Source organism: Zosterops lateralis, assembly GCF_965231275.1.
Source record: "Zosterops lateralis genome assembly, chromosome: 1".
Classification (NCBI taxonomy): Eukaryota; Metazoa; Chordata; class Aves; order Passeriformes; family Zosteropidae; genus Zosterops; species Zosterops lateralis.
The window spans coordinates 132,610,399-132,627,424 of record NC_139762.1 but is presented as its reverse complement, the minus strand read 5'-3'; the positions used below and the strand labels follow the sequence as shown (position 1 = coordinate 132,627,424).

At 42.3% G+C, this 17,026-nt stretch overlaps 1 protein-coding gene across 8 annotated transcripts in view; it reads left to right on the top strand.

Moving 5' to 3' along the window:
- The first annotated feature begins 6,224 nt into the window (after positions 1-6,224).
- UBR5 (ubiquitin protein ligase E3 component n-recognin 5) overlaps positions 6,225-17,026 on the top strand; it is an 84,438-nt gene continuing 73,636 nt past the window's right edge. For all 8 annotated transcript variants that reach the window (XM_083854693.1, XM_083854692.1, XM_083854688.1 and 5 more), the window contains exon 1: positions 6,225-6,302. In XM_083854693.1, the coding sequence (XP_083710819.1) occupies positions 6,241-6,302 (62 nt within the window). In that variant the 5' untranslated portion in view covers positions 6,225-6,240. The remainder of the gene's footprint in view (positions 6,303-17,026) is intronic.

Here is a 17,026-nt window from a genome sequence, read left to right as displayed (position 1 = left end):
TTAATGACAGAGGAACAGCAGCTAAGAAGTAGGCTGAAAGTATGTATGCTGAAAGGTAAATCCTGCCCCCACTGGAGCCCATGAAATAATTAATTTGCTTTTGACCTGGAAGGTCTCCACTCCTTTCCCTGCCAGAAACAAAGGTACTCTGCAATAATTTCAGAAGGCAGTACATGAATCAAGGCCATACAGAACTATTGCTGTGAATGCATTTCACCCACACGTGTTTTTTTCCAAACATCCATATTTGAAGGTAAATATGGTTAAGACAAGAGTAGCTAACCCAATCAAATGAAAATAATAGGAAAATTAAAAACCCTTTTCTTGTCCTAGTTAATCACCTTGACTCCCTTGACAGCCTGCAGACAGACAACAAGGAGAAGGCAATTCCATGGAGAACCCAGACAACCCCCTAGGAACACATGCCCAACTTAAAGCTGCCAAAGTTCAAACAAATTCTGTTTTTCCTTATCAGAAACTTGAAGGAAGCTGCTCTGGTATGACAGAATACAACTCTGTCTTACAGCTACCTGCACAGGAACACCTGCCCAGGTGACACAGTCTCAGTCTCACCATGTACACTGTGCATGCCAGCTCTGGCCATGCCACCTTACAGGGACAGTCACACAAGGGTTGCCCACAGCTCCTGCACAGTGCCCAGGATGCCTGGTGAGCTCCTCTTGTCACACTCAGCTGCATTTGTCAGTGGACAGGTCTGGTCTACACACAAAAAAGTGATCACGTAAACTTTGTGGTGGGGCCTGGACAAGAAGAAATGTCCTGGATGCCCAGTCAGAAGGAATGGATGTTCAGAAGTCTCTCTGTGGGAGCTGGAAGAGAAAGACACAAGTAAGGGGTTACAATCATGGTAAGAAGCAATGTCAAGTGAGTGTCAAAATCTCAGGCTACCAGGTACTGGTGGATCTACAAACTCCACCAAACACTTGGCAGAGACCTCACTTTGATCCCAGACATGTTGTGCCAACATCCCTAAGCAGAGAAAGCAAACCATACTGTAGAGTAAAGAAAGGAGTAACAGATCATAGGTTCCTTGAATTATTTGGGTTGGAAGGGACATTAAAGATCATCTAGTTCCAACTTCTCTGCCATAGGCAGAGATACCTTCCACCAGACCAGGCTGCTCAAAGCCCCATCCAACCTGGCCTTGAACACTTCCAGGGATGAGGCATCCACAGCTTCTCTGGGCAGCCTGCTCCAGTGCATCATCACTTTCACACTGAATAATTTCCACCTTATCTCTCATCTAAATCTGCCCTCATCTAGTGTAAAGCCATTACTATGTGCCTCTGTAGAAAGTCCCTCTCCAGCTTTCTTGGGAGCTAAATTTCAGAATCCTAATTTCTATCCCTGAAGTCCTTCACTGAAGAACTGAAGCTGAAGAGAGGAAATGCAGAGTAGATCAGACAAACAAGAAGGGAGATCAGGCACCTCCAGTATAGCCTGATTTTAAACAGATGTATTTCAGTCCAGGCTGTGTGTCAAAGTTCACCAAATTTGCTTCTGAATATCTGAATCTCAGTCAAATTTTGACACAAACTTCTGGTCTCAGAGGTCTCTGCTATCTTAATTGACCCAAGGATTGGAGAGGCAGCAGGAGAAGCACCTAGTACTGCAGCTAGGGGAAAGATAAAGATCAAAGCAGAGCTGAACGTTTTCTTAGTCATTGAAGAATCCCAGGGCAGAGAGAAATGGTGTGTGCAACGTTGAAAAATCCACTGTAAGAAAAGTGTCCTGGAAAATGAGTTTTCATCAGTTCTGAACCTTACTAAGCTACCTTGCTTCAGTCTGTGACAGAAGGTGATGGAAACCTTGCCATGCACTTAGCTGCTCATTATAGGAACTTCTTTTCAGCCTTGGGAAAAATCTAGAAACTGCAGTTTTCTGCACAGCATTCTTGCCTGACATTTCCAGGAATGCTGGCCTCATTTCTTCCACAGCAAAATACAATCTTATGGTGCCAGCCTGATGTCATCTCTGTTGACATCTGGAGTTAACAGCCTGGAAAGTGCATTCTGGAGCTCTCCTCCACTGCCTGAAGCCTTTACTTCCACTCAGGGCCTCTTCCCTGACTTCTGCATGTCCCATCAGCTGCAGACAGTGCTGCCTGTGGTACAGCTGCTGGCATCTGCTGCCACTGTTTACAGCACAAAGTCCCCTGCAGTCCTGCTACCACAATCCTCCCATCTTCAGCAGGTCCCCTCCCAGCAGAACAGACTTCTGTGTAATCCACCTGGCCTGCAGCTGTCAAGTAACAAGCAGTTGAGAATAAATCTGTCCCAGTGCATATTATTCAGAAGCTTTTTCTGATGTGAAAGTTCCTGATCCACTGGAACTAAATGTTTGTGGAGCAGGAGGCTGGATAAGATGACCTCCAGAGATCCTTGCCAAACTCTATGCTTCTATCAGTCTGAAAACTCCAGGAAATGCTGACTCTCACCAAAACTGAATTTCAGACATGACAGCAGTGATCCCACAGGAGTTATTTTGTACAGTATTTCCAAGCTGACAAAACTCTTGCACAGAAAATATACCAGCAAGAAACTTGTTTTGCTGGTTAGGTGTTGGTGTATTTATAGCTACACCTTCATAAGGAAGCTGCTGCTTTACCCGTAGACCTGAAAATAGCACTATCTACACACAGAGGAGCTTTACAATGTAGGCAGCCAAATATCTTAGACCAATACATACAATGTTGTCTTAAAGATATAGTTTGTAAAGAAAAAAAAAAAAAAACTGATTTGGTTCTTAAGGGTTTTTTCATGACTTGGCAAATATGAATGCTTAAATACCATTTCAGTATTGGATGGTCACATCCAACAGAGTGGGGCAATCAAGAGAACTTGGGAAAAATCTTCTCTTTTGAAGTTCTTAAGAAACACAAGTTGTAAAAATGAGTAGTTCTGCAAACAGAAAGCAATGCTATTTGAAGTCAAATTCAGATAATCAAAGGGCCATCAAGCTGTAACCCCTGTAATTACCTTCCAAGAACAAGTGGCCAAGGCAGGCATTCAATGCTTGCCTCTTCCTGGTAATGCAAAAGTCAACCGGTAAGATGCAGCCTCAAATCCCTGAGCTGGAACTTCCTCCATATTCCAAAGTGTCACAATAACATCACCAATTGAGCACTTGGCTTTGTGTCCTCTCACCTATGCTTAGTTGCCATTTTAGACAGCAGTGTAAACTTCTCGTGTGAACAAGAGCTGACATTTCCACTACTCAAGTTTATTCTGGCTCTGAATACAAGTTCCAGTGGAATCCATTTTTAATTTTTTTTTTTTAATTTTGGTCATGGTGAGTGTTTACATTGGCAAAGCCACGAGCAATGGCTAAAACTGGGGTTTAGACACAATGTAAATAAAGCTCAGAAATGGTCAGCAGCAGACTGCCGAGGCCTAACAGATGTGCAATCCCTTAGGGCTTTCCCAGCTCCTTTCCTGTATCTAACAGGTTTCCATAGCTCTTTAATTTTTAAAGGCTGTGTGTTAATGGTGGAAGGAAGAGTGTAATGGAAATATCTTCCTTATATCCACCCCCTTGGAGAACTCCAATGAACAAGTCATAGTATTTGGAAATGTAACTGCTTTGGAGAGCTACATCTTGAACAGAAAAGCAAACAAGTACCTAGAACACCCCAAAATCTGCCAGAAATTCTTGACAGCATTCTGAAGGGCTCTGCAGGAATTCATGTGACCCATCTTCCTACTGTTCAATGGAAAAGAAGAATGACTGCCAAAGGGAATTTTTCTTTTCCTCTGGGGGAAAAAAAAATCAAATTGAGAAGCAGGTCTTTTCAGGTGGTTATCAAAACACACAAGTGATTTTGATAAAATAACTGAGGTCAACACAGCTCATAAGAATCTCTCACTGTGATAAACACCACAAGTATTTTCAGGGAAAGCATAAAGACTGATGTTGGAAAAAAAAATAAAAAAGGCAGAAAAAACCTAACAAAACAAACACAGAACTAAATCAAACACAGAACTAAATAATAAACTCTAAGCTCTGTTCTAAGGGGGGGAAAAAGAAAAAAAAAAACAAAACAAAACAAAACAAAAACCAAAAAAACCTCTTACTTTTAAAAACGAGACTTTTAAAAACTAGTTTTTAAAAGCACAGCACTGTCTCACTACCAAACAGAATGAGTCCTATTCCATGCCTTGCAGATTTCCAGAAACCTGTTAGTATTTTCCTCCCAGGATAAGCTAAATTACTCATTTGTATTCTTGAAGGCATTTGAGGATCACTGCCACTTGAAAACAGAACATATGGGGAAACTTCATCTGAGAATAAGAAATCTGGAATGCATCAATTGAATATTTCTTCTCTCTATGACATTTCCTCATGTTAATGATAGTTGGGAAAAAGAAAACCTTCAGAAACTCCCCAAATCTCTGGGCAGCAAGCAGCTGCATCAGGCAATTGCTGGATTAGCTCCTTTTGGCTGTACTGGAGAAAGAGCCTAGGAAGAAAGGGGAATGGAAGACAAAGCTCCTTAAGGTCTAGAAATGGGGGGAACAAACTGAGATTTTTAGGGTTTATGATTATACAGATTCAGAAATCAATTCTAACTCACTGAACTAGGTCCTGGAGGATTTTTGGTACCACTGCCATGCAATTACCATCATTCCTCACGTGCTAAAAAATTCTAAGTTAGTTTTCCAAATTTCTGATTTCCTCAAAACAAGAGCAGGCTGCAAAAGCAGCAAATTCCAGTTAAAAAAAAAAAAAAAAAAAAAAAAACAAAAAAAAACAAAAAAAAAACCACACCCCAAAAAAAACTACCACGAAATCAAAGCTTGGTACAACGCCTGCTAAGGTGTTTAGTTTCTACAGAAACAAATGGCTGTTTTATTGACTTTGCTACTCAACCTTCGGTACATTGAGATGTTAATTTGTTAAAAACAGCTCCATTGGCAAGGTGTAATCTCCTAGAACAGTTAAGTTTAGCTTTGTCCAGAGGGAAGGCATGCAAACCCAGGGAGCTTCACAGCGTGGTAGTTTTTTATTCTGATACACCACCAACTAACCCAGTGGCTGGTCTAGAGAAGGCTGCAAAAGGGCGGCATCAAGAGATATAAATATCTTAAAGGAATGTGTCCAGGGGACGGTGCCAGGCTCCTTTAGCTCGTGCCCAGCGACAGGACGAGGCCTAAAGGCCATAAACTGAAACACAAGTTCCATCTCAATGTAAGGGAGAGCTGCTTTACGCAGAGAGTGGCAAAGCAGTGGAACAGGCTGCCAGGGATGTGTTTGGACACATTCCACAACCACCTGGACACGTTTCTGTGTCCCCTGCTCCAGGTGACCCTGCCCTGGCAGAGGGTTTGGACTGGGGGATCTCCAGAGATCCCTTCCTATCTTAATGAATCTGGGAACCTCCTTGAAAAATGGGTGAAAACTCCCGGCTGCTGCAGGGAGGACTGACTAGAACTGGGAAGAGCAGAGCCAGCCCCGGTGGGAGAGCGGTGCCGACGGGCGCTGGGCCTGAAGCACCTGCGGCCATCGGGGGAAACCCCTGGTACCCCCACAGGGCAGCCCCGGGGAGCAGCACAGGGAGGCCTCCCGGAGCCGCTGGGGGCAGAAGAGAAGCGCTGGGGAGCAGGAGGGAAGCGCTGAGGGCAGAAGGAAAGGCTCAGCTCCCGCCCCGCGCCTCAGGGGGAGCCGCTCTGGGCCGGGGCAAGACGTGGGGGGGGAACGGAGAGCCGGGGGAGGCACGTGGTGCCTTACGTCCCCGCGCGCGATGACGTCACGGCGTCCCGCCGCGAGGCCGGCGCGCCGAGCCAATCGGCGGCGCGCTTGGTGGCGGGGGAGGGAGCGGCGTGCGCCAGTCAGCACGCGGCTCGCACGCGCGGCGCCGCGCGCGCCGGCGGGGCCCCGCCCCTTTTCCCCCGTCGCGGCGCAGGGAGGGCGGGGGAGGGGGGAGGGAGCGGCGCCCGCTGGAAGCCAAGATGGCGGCGCGTGCGTGAGCGCGGCGCGGGCCCAGCTCCGAGCGGCGCCGTTGCGGCCGTTCCGCCCCGCCCCGCCCCGCGCCCGCAGCGCCGCCGCCGCCGCCGCCGCCGCCGAGAGCCTCGGACTCCGCCGGGCGGCCCACGACCACCCCCGGGGGGGAGGGACGGAGGCCCAGAGCCCCCTCCCCCGCCGCCCCCATTGTGTGCCCGGCCCCCGCCCGCCCGCCCGCCTCCTGCCGCCGCCGCCGCCGGGGGGGCACCGGCGCGGAACATGACCTCGATTCACTTCGTGGTGCACCCGCTGCCGGGCACCGAGGACCAGCTCAACGACCGGTGAGGGGGGGCGGAGGGAGGGGCTCCCCGGGGGCGAGGGGAGGGGCCCCGGGGCGGCGGGGCCGGGCTGACCCCCCCGGCCGGGCCGCGGTGCCGCCGCTCCCCGCGCGTCCCGCTGCCCGCGGCCTCTCCCGGCCCCGCCAACAACAGCTCGGCCCGCGCCGCGCCGGGGGCCGCCACCTTCCCCGCGGGCCCGGCGGGGGCTCCGGCCGGCCGGGGAAATCCCGGGGTTCCCGGGGATCCTTGGTCGAGGAAGGGGGTTCCCGGGGATCCCCGGCGGAGCAGCGAGAAGGTGTCCGTGTTAATCGGGGATGGAGCGAGGCGGACAATGCGAATGGAGGATTGCGGCGTGTGAGAGAATGACGGGAGCGGGGAGAAAGGCGGCAGCGCTGTCACACGGTGTGCGCTGCCTTCCCTGCTCGGGCACCGGGCCTTGCATACAAAAGGAGGCCCGGGCTCCAAATCGCGGCTTGGCCGAGATGGGGGTGACAGCTGCCAGCCTGGAAACCACGCAGATAACTTTGTGTAGGGTTGGGGGAGAGAAATTGCAGGCTGGGGAGGAACTGGAGTGCTTTGGAGAGAAAATGAATCCGTGAACCAAATTTTCCTCGCTGCTTGACGTGTATTTGACAGCTCTCTGTGGCTGTCAGATATTTCTTCCTTAGCAATTGCTAATGGTATGTGTAATAGCTTGCAAATTTTACTTCTGCTCCTTTATGTAGAAATACTTTAAAAACCAGTAACTTCATCTTTAATTTCTCACAAATACGTGTGTGAATAAATCGTGATCTTTAATCATCACTGGATAGAAACCTGAAGTGTTTTTACACTAAAGATAAATGTTATTTAATGATTCTAAATTCTATTTAGATATTTTTAAGTCCCAAAAAGCATAATCTCTTGGTTATACTCTCCTGGTTTTGATATTACCAGTAGGTCAGGGTCCAACTCCCTTCACTGTTGTTTGTGGTCAGGTCACTTTTCCTACACTTGTCTTTGCTGAGATTCCTCTTAAAACAGGTGAGGTTTGAGGGTGTACCGTGAGGAAAAAAAGGTAGTTTTGAAGACAGAATTTCTGGCTAACTACACGATTGATAGGCTTATACAGGGAAAAGAAATTATAAAACAGATCCTAAACCTAAAGTGTGTTAGTGTGGAGTGTATTTTTTTTCCCCTTAGCCTGATAATATGTTTTACAGAATCCTGCTTCTTCGGAGGCCTAGCCATTCCTACGGGATTGGTTTGCATTCTCCATAGGTACTACAGTCAATTTTGGCATAGACTGTCTTCCTTTAGGGTGACAAACTGAGAGATGGTGCTGTACTAGGAGTTCTTCCACTCACTGCTTGCACTGTTTTGGTTTGGAGTAAGATCTAGAGCTTTCAACTTGAAAGGACCCCAGTGGATTTTCTTTTTTTTTTTTTCTTTTTATGTTGATAGGCCCTTAGAAAACATTTAGCATGTAATTATCACACTTTGCTCCAAGTGAGAGAACTCATCTGTTTTTTCTTTAATGTTAGCTCTTCTGTTGACATATTGATATGAAATACGAGTCTCTTTCAGTTTTCATAATGCTTTTTAGATTTTTAATTTTTTTTTCTTCTTACCTCAGCAGCAGCTCTTACAGCTACTATTTGATACAGGAAGCTTCAGAATGTGTAGTAATTAATATATGGAGAAAGCTGCAGAGGTGCTGTTAAGTAGTGACTATTCTGAAAAATCAAGTGACTCCTTGATCTGAGCTGCAAGTCAGAAATTTCCACTTCATAAATGTAATTTTACTAAAAGTGCAGTAGCTGTGTATCAGAACCTGTAATGCAGTGAAATCAGAATGATTCATAAATAGGGTTGAGGAACACACATATGTGCTGGAAATGCCAGTTCAATTTTATCATTTTTAGCATTGCTGCTTATTACTAATCTGTCAGTGTAGATCAAGATCTAGATAGCTTAATAAATTCTCATACTCATAGAAGTTAGGATCTTGGAACATCTTGTGTCTCTGTGATGTTTCTTTCCTCTCTCACTTTATAGGCTTTTTTGAGTCTGTGCTGCAGGCAGTGGTCAGTCAAGGTTTTTTTCTGTCTGTATTCTGAATGATAGTTGTTTCTCAAAATCAGATTTTGGGATCATAATTCTGCATTGTGTGCTTTCAGTAATGGATTCGTGTGCTCTGCATCAAAGGAGTAATCACTTAAAACACGAGGCATTTATCAGTGCAATCCTCCTGTGTCCGGGATACTGGACACTGTTGAATTTTTGTAATCAAGTATTTGATACATTATGGTTAATAACCAGTGTAGATGTGTGAAGGCAGTGGAGTGTTTTTGGAAGCCATCCTTCTCCTGAAGTGTTGCTCTGCTCTTAGGTAGTCGACAAAAGGGAGGAAGTAGTTTTTTCCAGTTTGGTTTGGTGCATTTTCTCTCATTTTGTTCTACAGTTCTCATTAGGTTTTCTGTGTAATTTGTTATCACACTTATTCATGCAGCAACTGTGAGAATGGGAAAACACTTCAAAGAAAAGAGGAGAAAGTAACTGTAGAACCACAAATAATCAGAGGACTCCTGAGCACATCTACTCATCATCTGAGAATACTTCTTAGCTAGTGTTTTTGAAAATGTAGGTTAATATTGTACCCTGATGGTAATTATTAGTCCTCTCTCAAATAAGCTGAAACAGTGTGGACTTCTTCACTCAGATGTCTGGGAGCTGTTGGCACTGAAGAGAGTTCACAGAGGACAAGGTCATACTTAATTTTGTAGTTGTATTAGGATTTGTCTTTTGAAATGGATACTAGGCTCAGCTTTTGTGTAGGATGAACTGAGGTAATTGAGGTTTTTCTGGTAAGTTTATTAGGGTAGATAGGTAACTTGGAATTTTTTCCTCAAGCAATTTGTTGTCTGCAGACTGAATATGAGGAGTTTAATGGAAGAAAAATTCAGTATGGCCTGCAGTTTGAGAAACAGCTCCATAGAGTATTTGGGATGTAAATAATTAATGCCTTTAATATTTGAAAAAGAGATGTCCAGCTTCTGTTGCAGTGGGTGTTAGATATATTTTGTCAATTATTCACCTCTTTCAGGGTTGGAAACTTTGTGCTTTGTGAAGGAAGTTTGACACGTTTTCATAGATAAGTTAATCTTAGTAAATTCTTAGTATATTTCTTAATTTTATATTGGGCTAGGAAGTGAGTGTAACCATGACAAATAGCCTTTTCTTGGCTGTTATGAAACCTCACAGGAGCAGTTTAACTTGCTGCTCTGTGGAAGGAGAAAGGGGAATCTTTCACCTTACATAAATGGCTTTCCGTATGTGAGCTAACCTTCAGGGACAGGATTCATGTCAAAGCTTTGACTTTGTTTTTACCTTGTACTAAGAAAATTCTTGTGAGCTAAACTGCTTAAGTCCTAGCAGAGAGTAAGATGTAATTTTTGAAGTGGTCATTGACACAATGTTAATGTGGTCTTTTCTCTCCTCCCGAAGATGAGCTGTAATGAATTTGGTTAAATAGAGGGTATTCTGAATATGAGTATTTAGAAGTGTCATGTACTGAGTTTTCTGGCAGTAGCATCCTTGAAACCAGTAGCATACCTGAGAAAAGTTAATTTGAAGCTTCAGTGAGTCTGTATGTAGAGTCAGCTTTGGGGGAAGAAAGGATTATCTCATTCTTTACATGACCCTGTTTTCCCTTAATAATACATTCAGTGCCTGTCTCTGTTATTTGAATGTTACTAACTTTAGGCCGTGCTCGAACTGAAAATTTAACTTGTATACTTTGCATTGCCTGCATTGTTTGCACTCTGATAATCAATTTACGTGGAAAAAAAAAATCTAGCAAGAACATACCTTATTAATCTGCACATCAGTTTAAGGTACTGTGCAAGTGATCAGTGGACATGTGGCTGCTACTCTGGCAAAGGCCACCCCCCCTTGCATTTACTGATGAGCAAATCTGTTAAAAATCTCAAGCAGATGTTGCTGGAAGGAGCTGGCCTAGGGCGTGGTGTGGCTGTGCAGGGACCCAGCAGGATGTGGAGCTGGTGTCTTGGCCCCACATGTCTGCAGCAGCCACGCACAGGGAGGGAGAGGGAGCTCCTGATAATGCAAGTGTTAATGTTCAAGTGATAGTGCACGGCCTGAGCCCCTCTGCCACATCCACAGGCCTGCTGGGAGAGCAGTGTCCTCCTCTTAGAGGAGCAGCCTGAGCATGAACTTCTCTGCTGTTACTCGGGTATGGTCTGCATTGCTGCTGCCCCACGCTGGGGAACAGAAGGGATTGACTGGTGTGTTCTTAAATAGAGAATCTGCAAGTTTGGTGCAGATAATACAGTACTTCTTTTGGCTTAAGTGATTTATTTTGGTGTGCTTTAAACTCTTCCTAATCTACTTTAGCGAAAGTGCAGGTAGCCCGCTTCAAACAGGAATAGGTGCTTTAATTACTGGGAAGCCAAAACTGATGTAGTGTTTGAATTCCCTGAGTTACAGCTGCTTGATAAACTTTAGTAATGGGCTAAGTGTTGAATTTGGTTTAAGGATTAATTTCTTGAAAGCATAGCCAAATTTAGATTGTCCTCTTTCAGAAGAGAAGGAGGGAATGGTATGACTGTCATGACAACATTATTATTATTATTATTATTATTATTATTATTATTATTATTATTATTGTTATTTATCATGAGACTCTTAGTTGGAAACACTTTTTAAAATATAAAATGGTTTGGCTGCCTCAAAAGATTTGCACACCACTGTGGTAATGTAGAGTGTTATAGGATTCATACATGCAGCAGTACATTAAGATTTGATTTTACTTAGTATTGTTATTTAAGAACAATAATTTGGGCAGTTAATCATCAGAATTTACAATGTTACTTCCTGTCTGGTTGAATATGGAAGGTTACTTTTACATAGGCTGGTATTTTAGGCCTTTTTGGACTTTGCTCTGCCACAGGGTCATCTTCTGATTACAATTGCTTGCTACACCCCAGATTTTTAGAGAGTACATATGTAATTGTCTGTGAATGTTCCTGCAGAAACTTTTCTGAGATGTTGTAAGTCGAAGTAATTGCTCTGAAGGCGGAGGTTTGCTTTCCCCGCCTCTTACCTTGCACTAACTGTAAGTTTCTGATCCCATAGGAAACTAACTTAACTTGCTAAAATGATATAGAGATAGCCCTGGTAAAGTGAAGTAAATATAATTTAGTGCATTAGGAACTGGAACTGGCTTATCTCCTTGTTGGGTGTGCATGAGGATATTTTGAAAAGTGCTGCAGGAGGGAGAGTTGGTAGTGAAGAACGGGGAAGAGGAAGCAGGGTTGAGTTCCTTCCATTTTGAAAGCAGCAAGTTTATTTTGGCTACTGTAATGTGAAACTGTACTGTGAATGTGATCTGGGCTGAGAGTAGTTGTGACCTGTCACAAGGAATTTAGTAAAATAGTAATTGGGGCACAAAGGTTGCTTCCTTTTTCCTTCTCAAATCATATGTAAGGTTTGAGCATATTTTTTGGACCAATGATAAATTAAGGGACTAAGATATTATTAGCTGTATTATAAGGTTGGGACTGCAAGTCAAAGCTGTCAGAGAACAACATTTTTAATTCTAAGAACAGTAAGGTATCAGTCAACAACATTCATGCATTAAATATTTGTAAAAGTTAAAAACTATAAAAAATAACATACATTTGAGGTAATTTTTGATGTAGTATGTATTTATGAAATATTCTGATTGCCATCTAAGATGTTTGTCAAATATATGATTCAATCAAAAAATAGATGTGAAGGGTGAGAGACTTCCTTAAACTATCTAAAGTAGATAACTGTTCAGTACACAGTTATATTTACATGAAAAATGACTTGACACTTGAGGAAAAACAACCAAGGATGTACCTAAGCTTGGCAATCTGCACAACTGTGTTGTGGCTGCCTTTTCACAGTTCTGGCACAGTTAATCATTTGTCACTTAAGTTATTATGTATTTGAAACTTATAAGGAGAAGGGGTTTCAAGGTATTGTATTTTATTTATTTTAGTGATTACACTAGCAGCAATCTAATTTGGAGTTAAATGTGCAAGATGCTGTTTTTCCTTTCTCTGCATCATCAGCCATTTATGCAGGAAAGAACCATACAAAATATCTACTTGTGCTTTTCAGTTGTACACTTTTAACCTTGAATTCATTGAAGTCCACTAAGGATTTGGCTCTTAGAAACAACTCCACAGAGGGGACTGCAGTACTTGGCATCTGTATGTGCCCCAGAGAGAACGTCAAGACAAGACCTGCTTGCAGTGGTTAGTGGATTTTTAAATTGAGAGGAACAATTTGGAGAAAAAAGATGTTGAAATAAAGGCACAAATCTAATTTTCAGGGTGCACACATGTATTTTGTCCAAAACCTTAAGCCTGACAGTTTAAGTGAGGATGACACAGCATTAGTTACTCCACTATAGGAATAATTATCTCAACTTCAGATTTGATTTGCTCTTTCTGGCATAGAAGTATTTTGACAATAAACTCTGTGCTCTATTTCTAAAAGTCTTTCTGTGCTTAAAAAATACAGCTCACCAAGACTGTTTTCTTTTCTTTTACCCTTCCCCTCTAGGGAAATTAGTATTTTGCTTCAATTTTAAGAAGATTTTTGTTTTATATGAGAGAAGTTTTTTGTTTTACATATCTCACTGATACAAAGGTACGGAGTATGACAATTCTAAACAGTTGAAACATTGCAAAACTAAATAGAAAGGTTTAAGGTGGGAGCACTGGTCATCTGCATGTACATCAAACTGCCAGTTTGGTTCCAGGTCAGGAGTGATGTAACCACTAAATGTGCTCTCTTTGCTCACAAGTCTCACTGCTGCACCCAGCACTTGGCAGGGGGATTTCTCATACTAAATATTCTTCACCAAGTCTTTCAGCAAATCCTGGCTGCTGCACTTGGAAGTGCACTGTGTTTTACAGCAGCAGTCTGTGTTGGTACAGTGAATATTTAACATCTCAACTTGATTATTTTGTTGCAGTTCTAGAAATGATTTTTAGTGTAGCATTTTACAGTTTGTGATCCCAAGCCAGTTGCTGTTGAGATGATTTCTCAAATTGCTTTACATCCACAGTGGAGATGAAATGTATATTTTCTGTAACATTGTTTCGAACAGCTTTTCATCATTAAACTGCTTACTGCCTTTTATCAGAAAAGAGGCCTGAAGATATTTTGGTCTCATCTTTCTGATTTAGTTTTTACATCATGGTGCTTTATTAAACAGTGCAGAATAAAAAACTTGGAAAACATTTCCATGATTAGTACTGTTTTGGACATCAGCTGCATTGGGATTTCTTGCTATCATCGTTGTTTTATTGCCAGCCATGAGGTCTGCCAGTTTAATTTGTGACAACAGTAGTGTAAGGCAGTAGATGAAGGTACCAAGGCTGCTGGAGATCTTACAAAATTTGTCTTCAGCAAAAAAAAAAAAAAAAAAAAAAAAAGCTCCAAAAAACAGTTCACATTCGAGAGAGTGTGGTTTTTATTTGTCAAATGAATCGATTCAAAGTATCTCAAATAGCCAAGGGTGATTATACCCATGCAGCTGTAGTTTGCCCATTTGTTAGGAGAGCCCAGAAAGAAACTGTTTTGTACTCAGATCTTGCTGGTGTTACTTTCTGCAATATGTTTGCCATCATCTCTAGTTAAGCTGGATGCTAATCTTGTCTTTTTTTTTTTTTTCTGTGTGCTATAGAAGTGGAAGTTGATTACTTTAATCCAAACCTGTGATAAAACAGCATTTTTAAAATTTGCTTGCTGTCTTTCATTATGCTTCATTTTCTATTATCCATTATGCTTTTTCAACCTCTCACTTTTCACCTTTGAGATGGATTATCCCTGTATGTAGGGAGCTCTGATACAGTGAAATGGATCTTGATTGGGATCTCTGGATTCTACTGAAAATTGTAATTTCGCTATGGAGATGTCACTGTGGAGTCTGACATTGACTTAATAGAAACAAATGTTTGTGCTACAGCATTTTTTCAAAAACTTAACTGGAAAATAAATATTTACCTATGGGAATGAAATTGGATGTACACCTTACTCCGTTGTTGTTTGAAGCCATTGGGGTCTGTTACTTCCTTCAGTAAGGGTGGTATCAGTTTAATTTCTTGTTCGTTTTGCAAAATTAATTTTCCTAAATATGTCTCTGTAGTTATTCTTTCATTTATGGTATGAAATTTTTGCGATTCTCTATCTGACCTGAAAATGGTCAGAGCTGCATTTTTTTCTCTCTCTAGTAAATATCAAGATATGTTACTTCTGAAGAGAACGTCTGGTTTTTAATCAATTTTATATTTTTTTGTATAATTGAGTTATTTTAGTCTGATCTTTAATGAAGATTTTTCTTAGGTTGTTGGAACTCTTTTCTCTGGCTTTGAGCACAGTATACTACTAACAGTAGTTTTTTTCTTTTCTCATTTTCCATTTTTTAAAGTCACTGTGTACACAATTCACTGACTTTGACAAAATGTATCTGTCTCTAGAGCAGTAATTTAAAAGCACTTAAACCTTCAAATGCTACAGATCATAACATCTCGTCATTGTGGGGCAGATTGGGTAGGCAGAAGGTAATATGGCAAATAATACGCCCCGCTCCTTATGGGAAGGCTGGGGACTAAAAGGCCCTTTTGCTGGAATGGGCAGAGTTTGGTTTTTTTCTCTTGTGGTGCAGAATCTGTATCTGGCAAGATTGTTCCCTGAAATAATACGGTCCTGGGCAAAATGTGATGCAGGAGGTGCTCAATGTACTGCTTCATGAGTTCTTCTAGGGGAACAAACACACTGGGTACACTCGGGGAGGTACCTGGAGCATGGCTGGGGTGCAGGCAGATGGAAAAAAGAATCTTTTTTCCGGCAGTGCAAAGAAGTATTGGGATGAGCTGCGCACCTCAGAAGCTGGAGTTTCTTTTGAGGTATTTTTTCTGCACTCTGCATTGGACAAAGCAATTTGGCTGCTTGTCTTTCTGTCCTGGTGCTTGCTCTTTACTCTTTGTTCCAGGCCTCAGTCCATTCCTGTCTAAATCAAAGATGCAGTGTCTGAGAGAAAGGTTTTGAAGATGTGTTTTTAGTGGAAGACAGAGCAGTGTGAGGAGGAGGTCTGGTATTTAAAAGGAAGTTTTTAGCAAGCTTGAAAAAGTGACATGCAGATAACACTGTGATGTCAGAGTTTTTGTTGAATACTTCAAGGCTTGGAGTTGGAGGAATTGGCAAGTAAAGGACTGGCCATGCTAAATGATCTTTCCCTGTTGCTAAAACTAATTCAGAATGAGAATAAGGTTGTTGGACTTCTTAGCAAAGCAATTAGAATTCAGTTCGTGTTTGTGCTTTGTTTTTAACAAAATCACTTGCACAAAACATACAGTTGCTTTTCTCTAGTCAACACACAAAGTATTTAATAATGGGACAGTTCTTACTTCAAAAAACATTTTTATAGCATTTGAGTGCTCTAATCAAAGGCCATTTTCCAACTTTGTACAAAGTGATCAGAGCTCTCAAAAGCTTAGAGCAGAGGAAAATGGTGAAGGGATGATTTGGGTTCCTGCTGTAGCCTCAGCTGGGACCAGAACCTGCCTCTCCAGGCTTTGAGCTGGTGTGCTGGTAAATTCACAGCCTCCCTGGTGGCTCGTCAGGAACTCCTGAAGGAGCATTAACAATCTTATCACAATGGGACACAAAAGGGTTCTATGGTTTTCAGTGACTGGATTTTTATTTTGTTAGCATTTTTAATGTAATCACTACAGCAATGTTCTGACTGTAAAAATAGAATTTTTTTTATTTCTTTGCCTTAATGAGGGTCTTTTAATTTTCACTCATTCTAGTTAAAGAAGTACACAGCTTCCTAGCTGTATTTTGATAGCTAGCATTTGTTTGTTGTTCAGTGTAGTAACCCTGCTCATGCTATTATCATGTGTGTATTTTTCAAGTATTCTTGAATTTAGAACCATGGGGCTCTAAATTCCTATTATTTGTGTTTATTCGTTATCACAACAGGATATACTTCCTAAAATGATGGGTAGTTATGTAGCTAACAACCTTAATTGTTTTAAGATTCAGAACTCACCCAACTGAGTGATCCAGTTGTTCAGCTGTTGTGGTGTTCTGGCTAAAGAAATAGCCTTCTGCTAAATGTTAAACAAAACAGCTGCCAGGACTTTGTGCAGTTGAACAGAATGTGAGGCCTCAAATCGTGATTTGATGCATTCTGTACCAGAGAACAGATTTCTCTCTGGATTTGCAAACTATACTTCTGTAAATCTTCTGCCATAGAAGGGCCTCAGATTGAGTCTGACTCCTCCTGTAGTGTGTTCTTTTTCCCCCAGAAACAACACTAGGTGTTTGGGCAACTTGTAGCTGTAGATCTACTTCACCACCAACTCCTCTAGATAATGTGCTAAATAGCATACAGGCATGCTGTGACTCCTCTGTGGCAGTCCTCTCTGAATCATAACCATTTGTGATTTCTTCCTGTTCATCTTCAGACTGTTAACTACAGCTTTTTTTTTTTTTTCTGAACAGGTGCCGTGCTGTTTTGTAGCTTATGGGTATTTGCTTATTTACAAAGCATGTTTGGCTTTTTATCTTTGTATTCCTCTTGAGCTAGGCTATGGCCATCCTCTGCACTGTGGTGTGGGGTTATGGTTCTGGTTTTTTTTTTTTTTTTTATTCAGAGGGGGAATGTTTTCACTGTCACC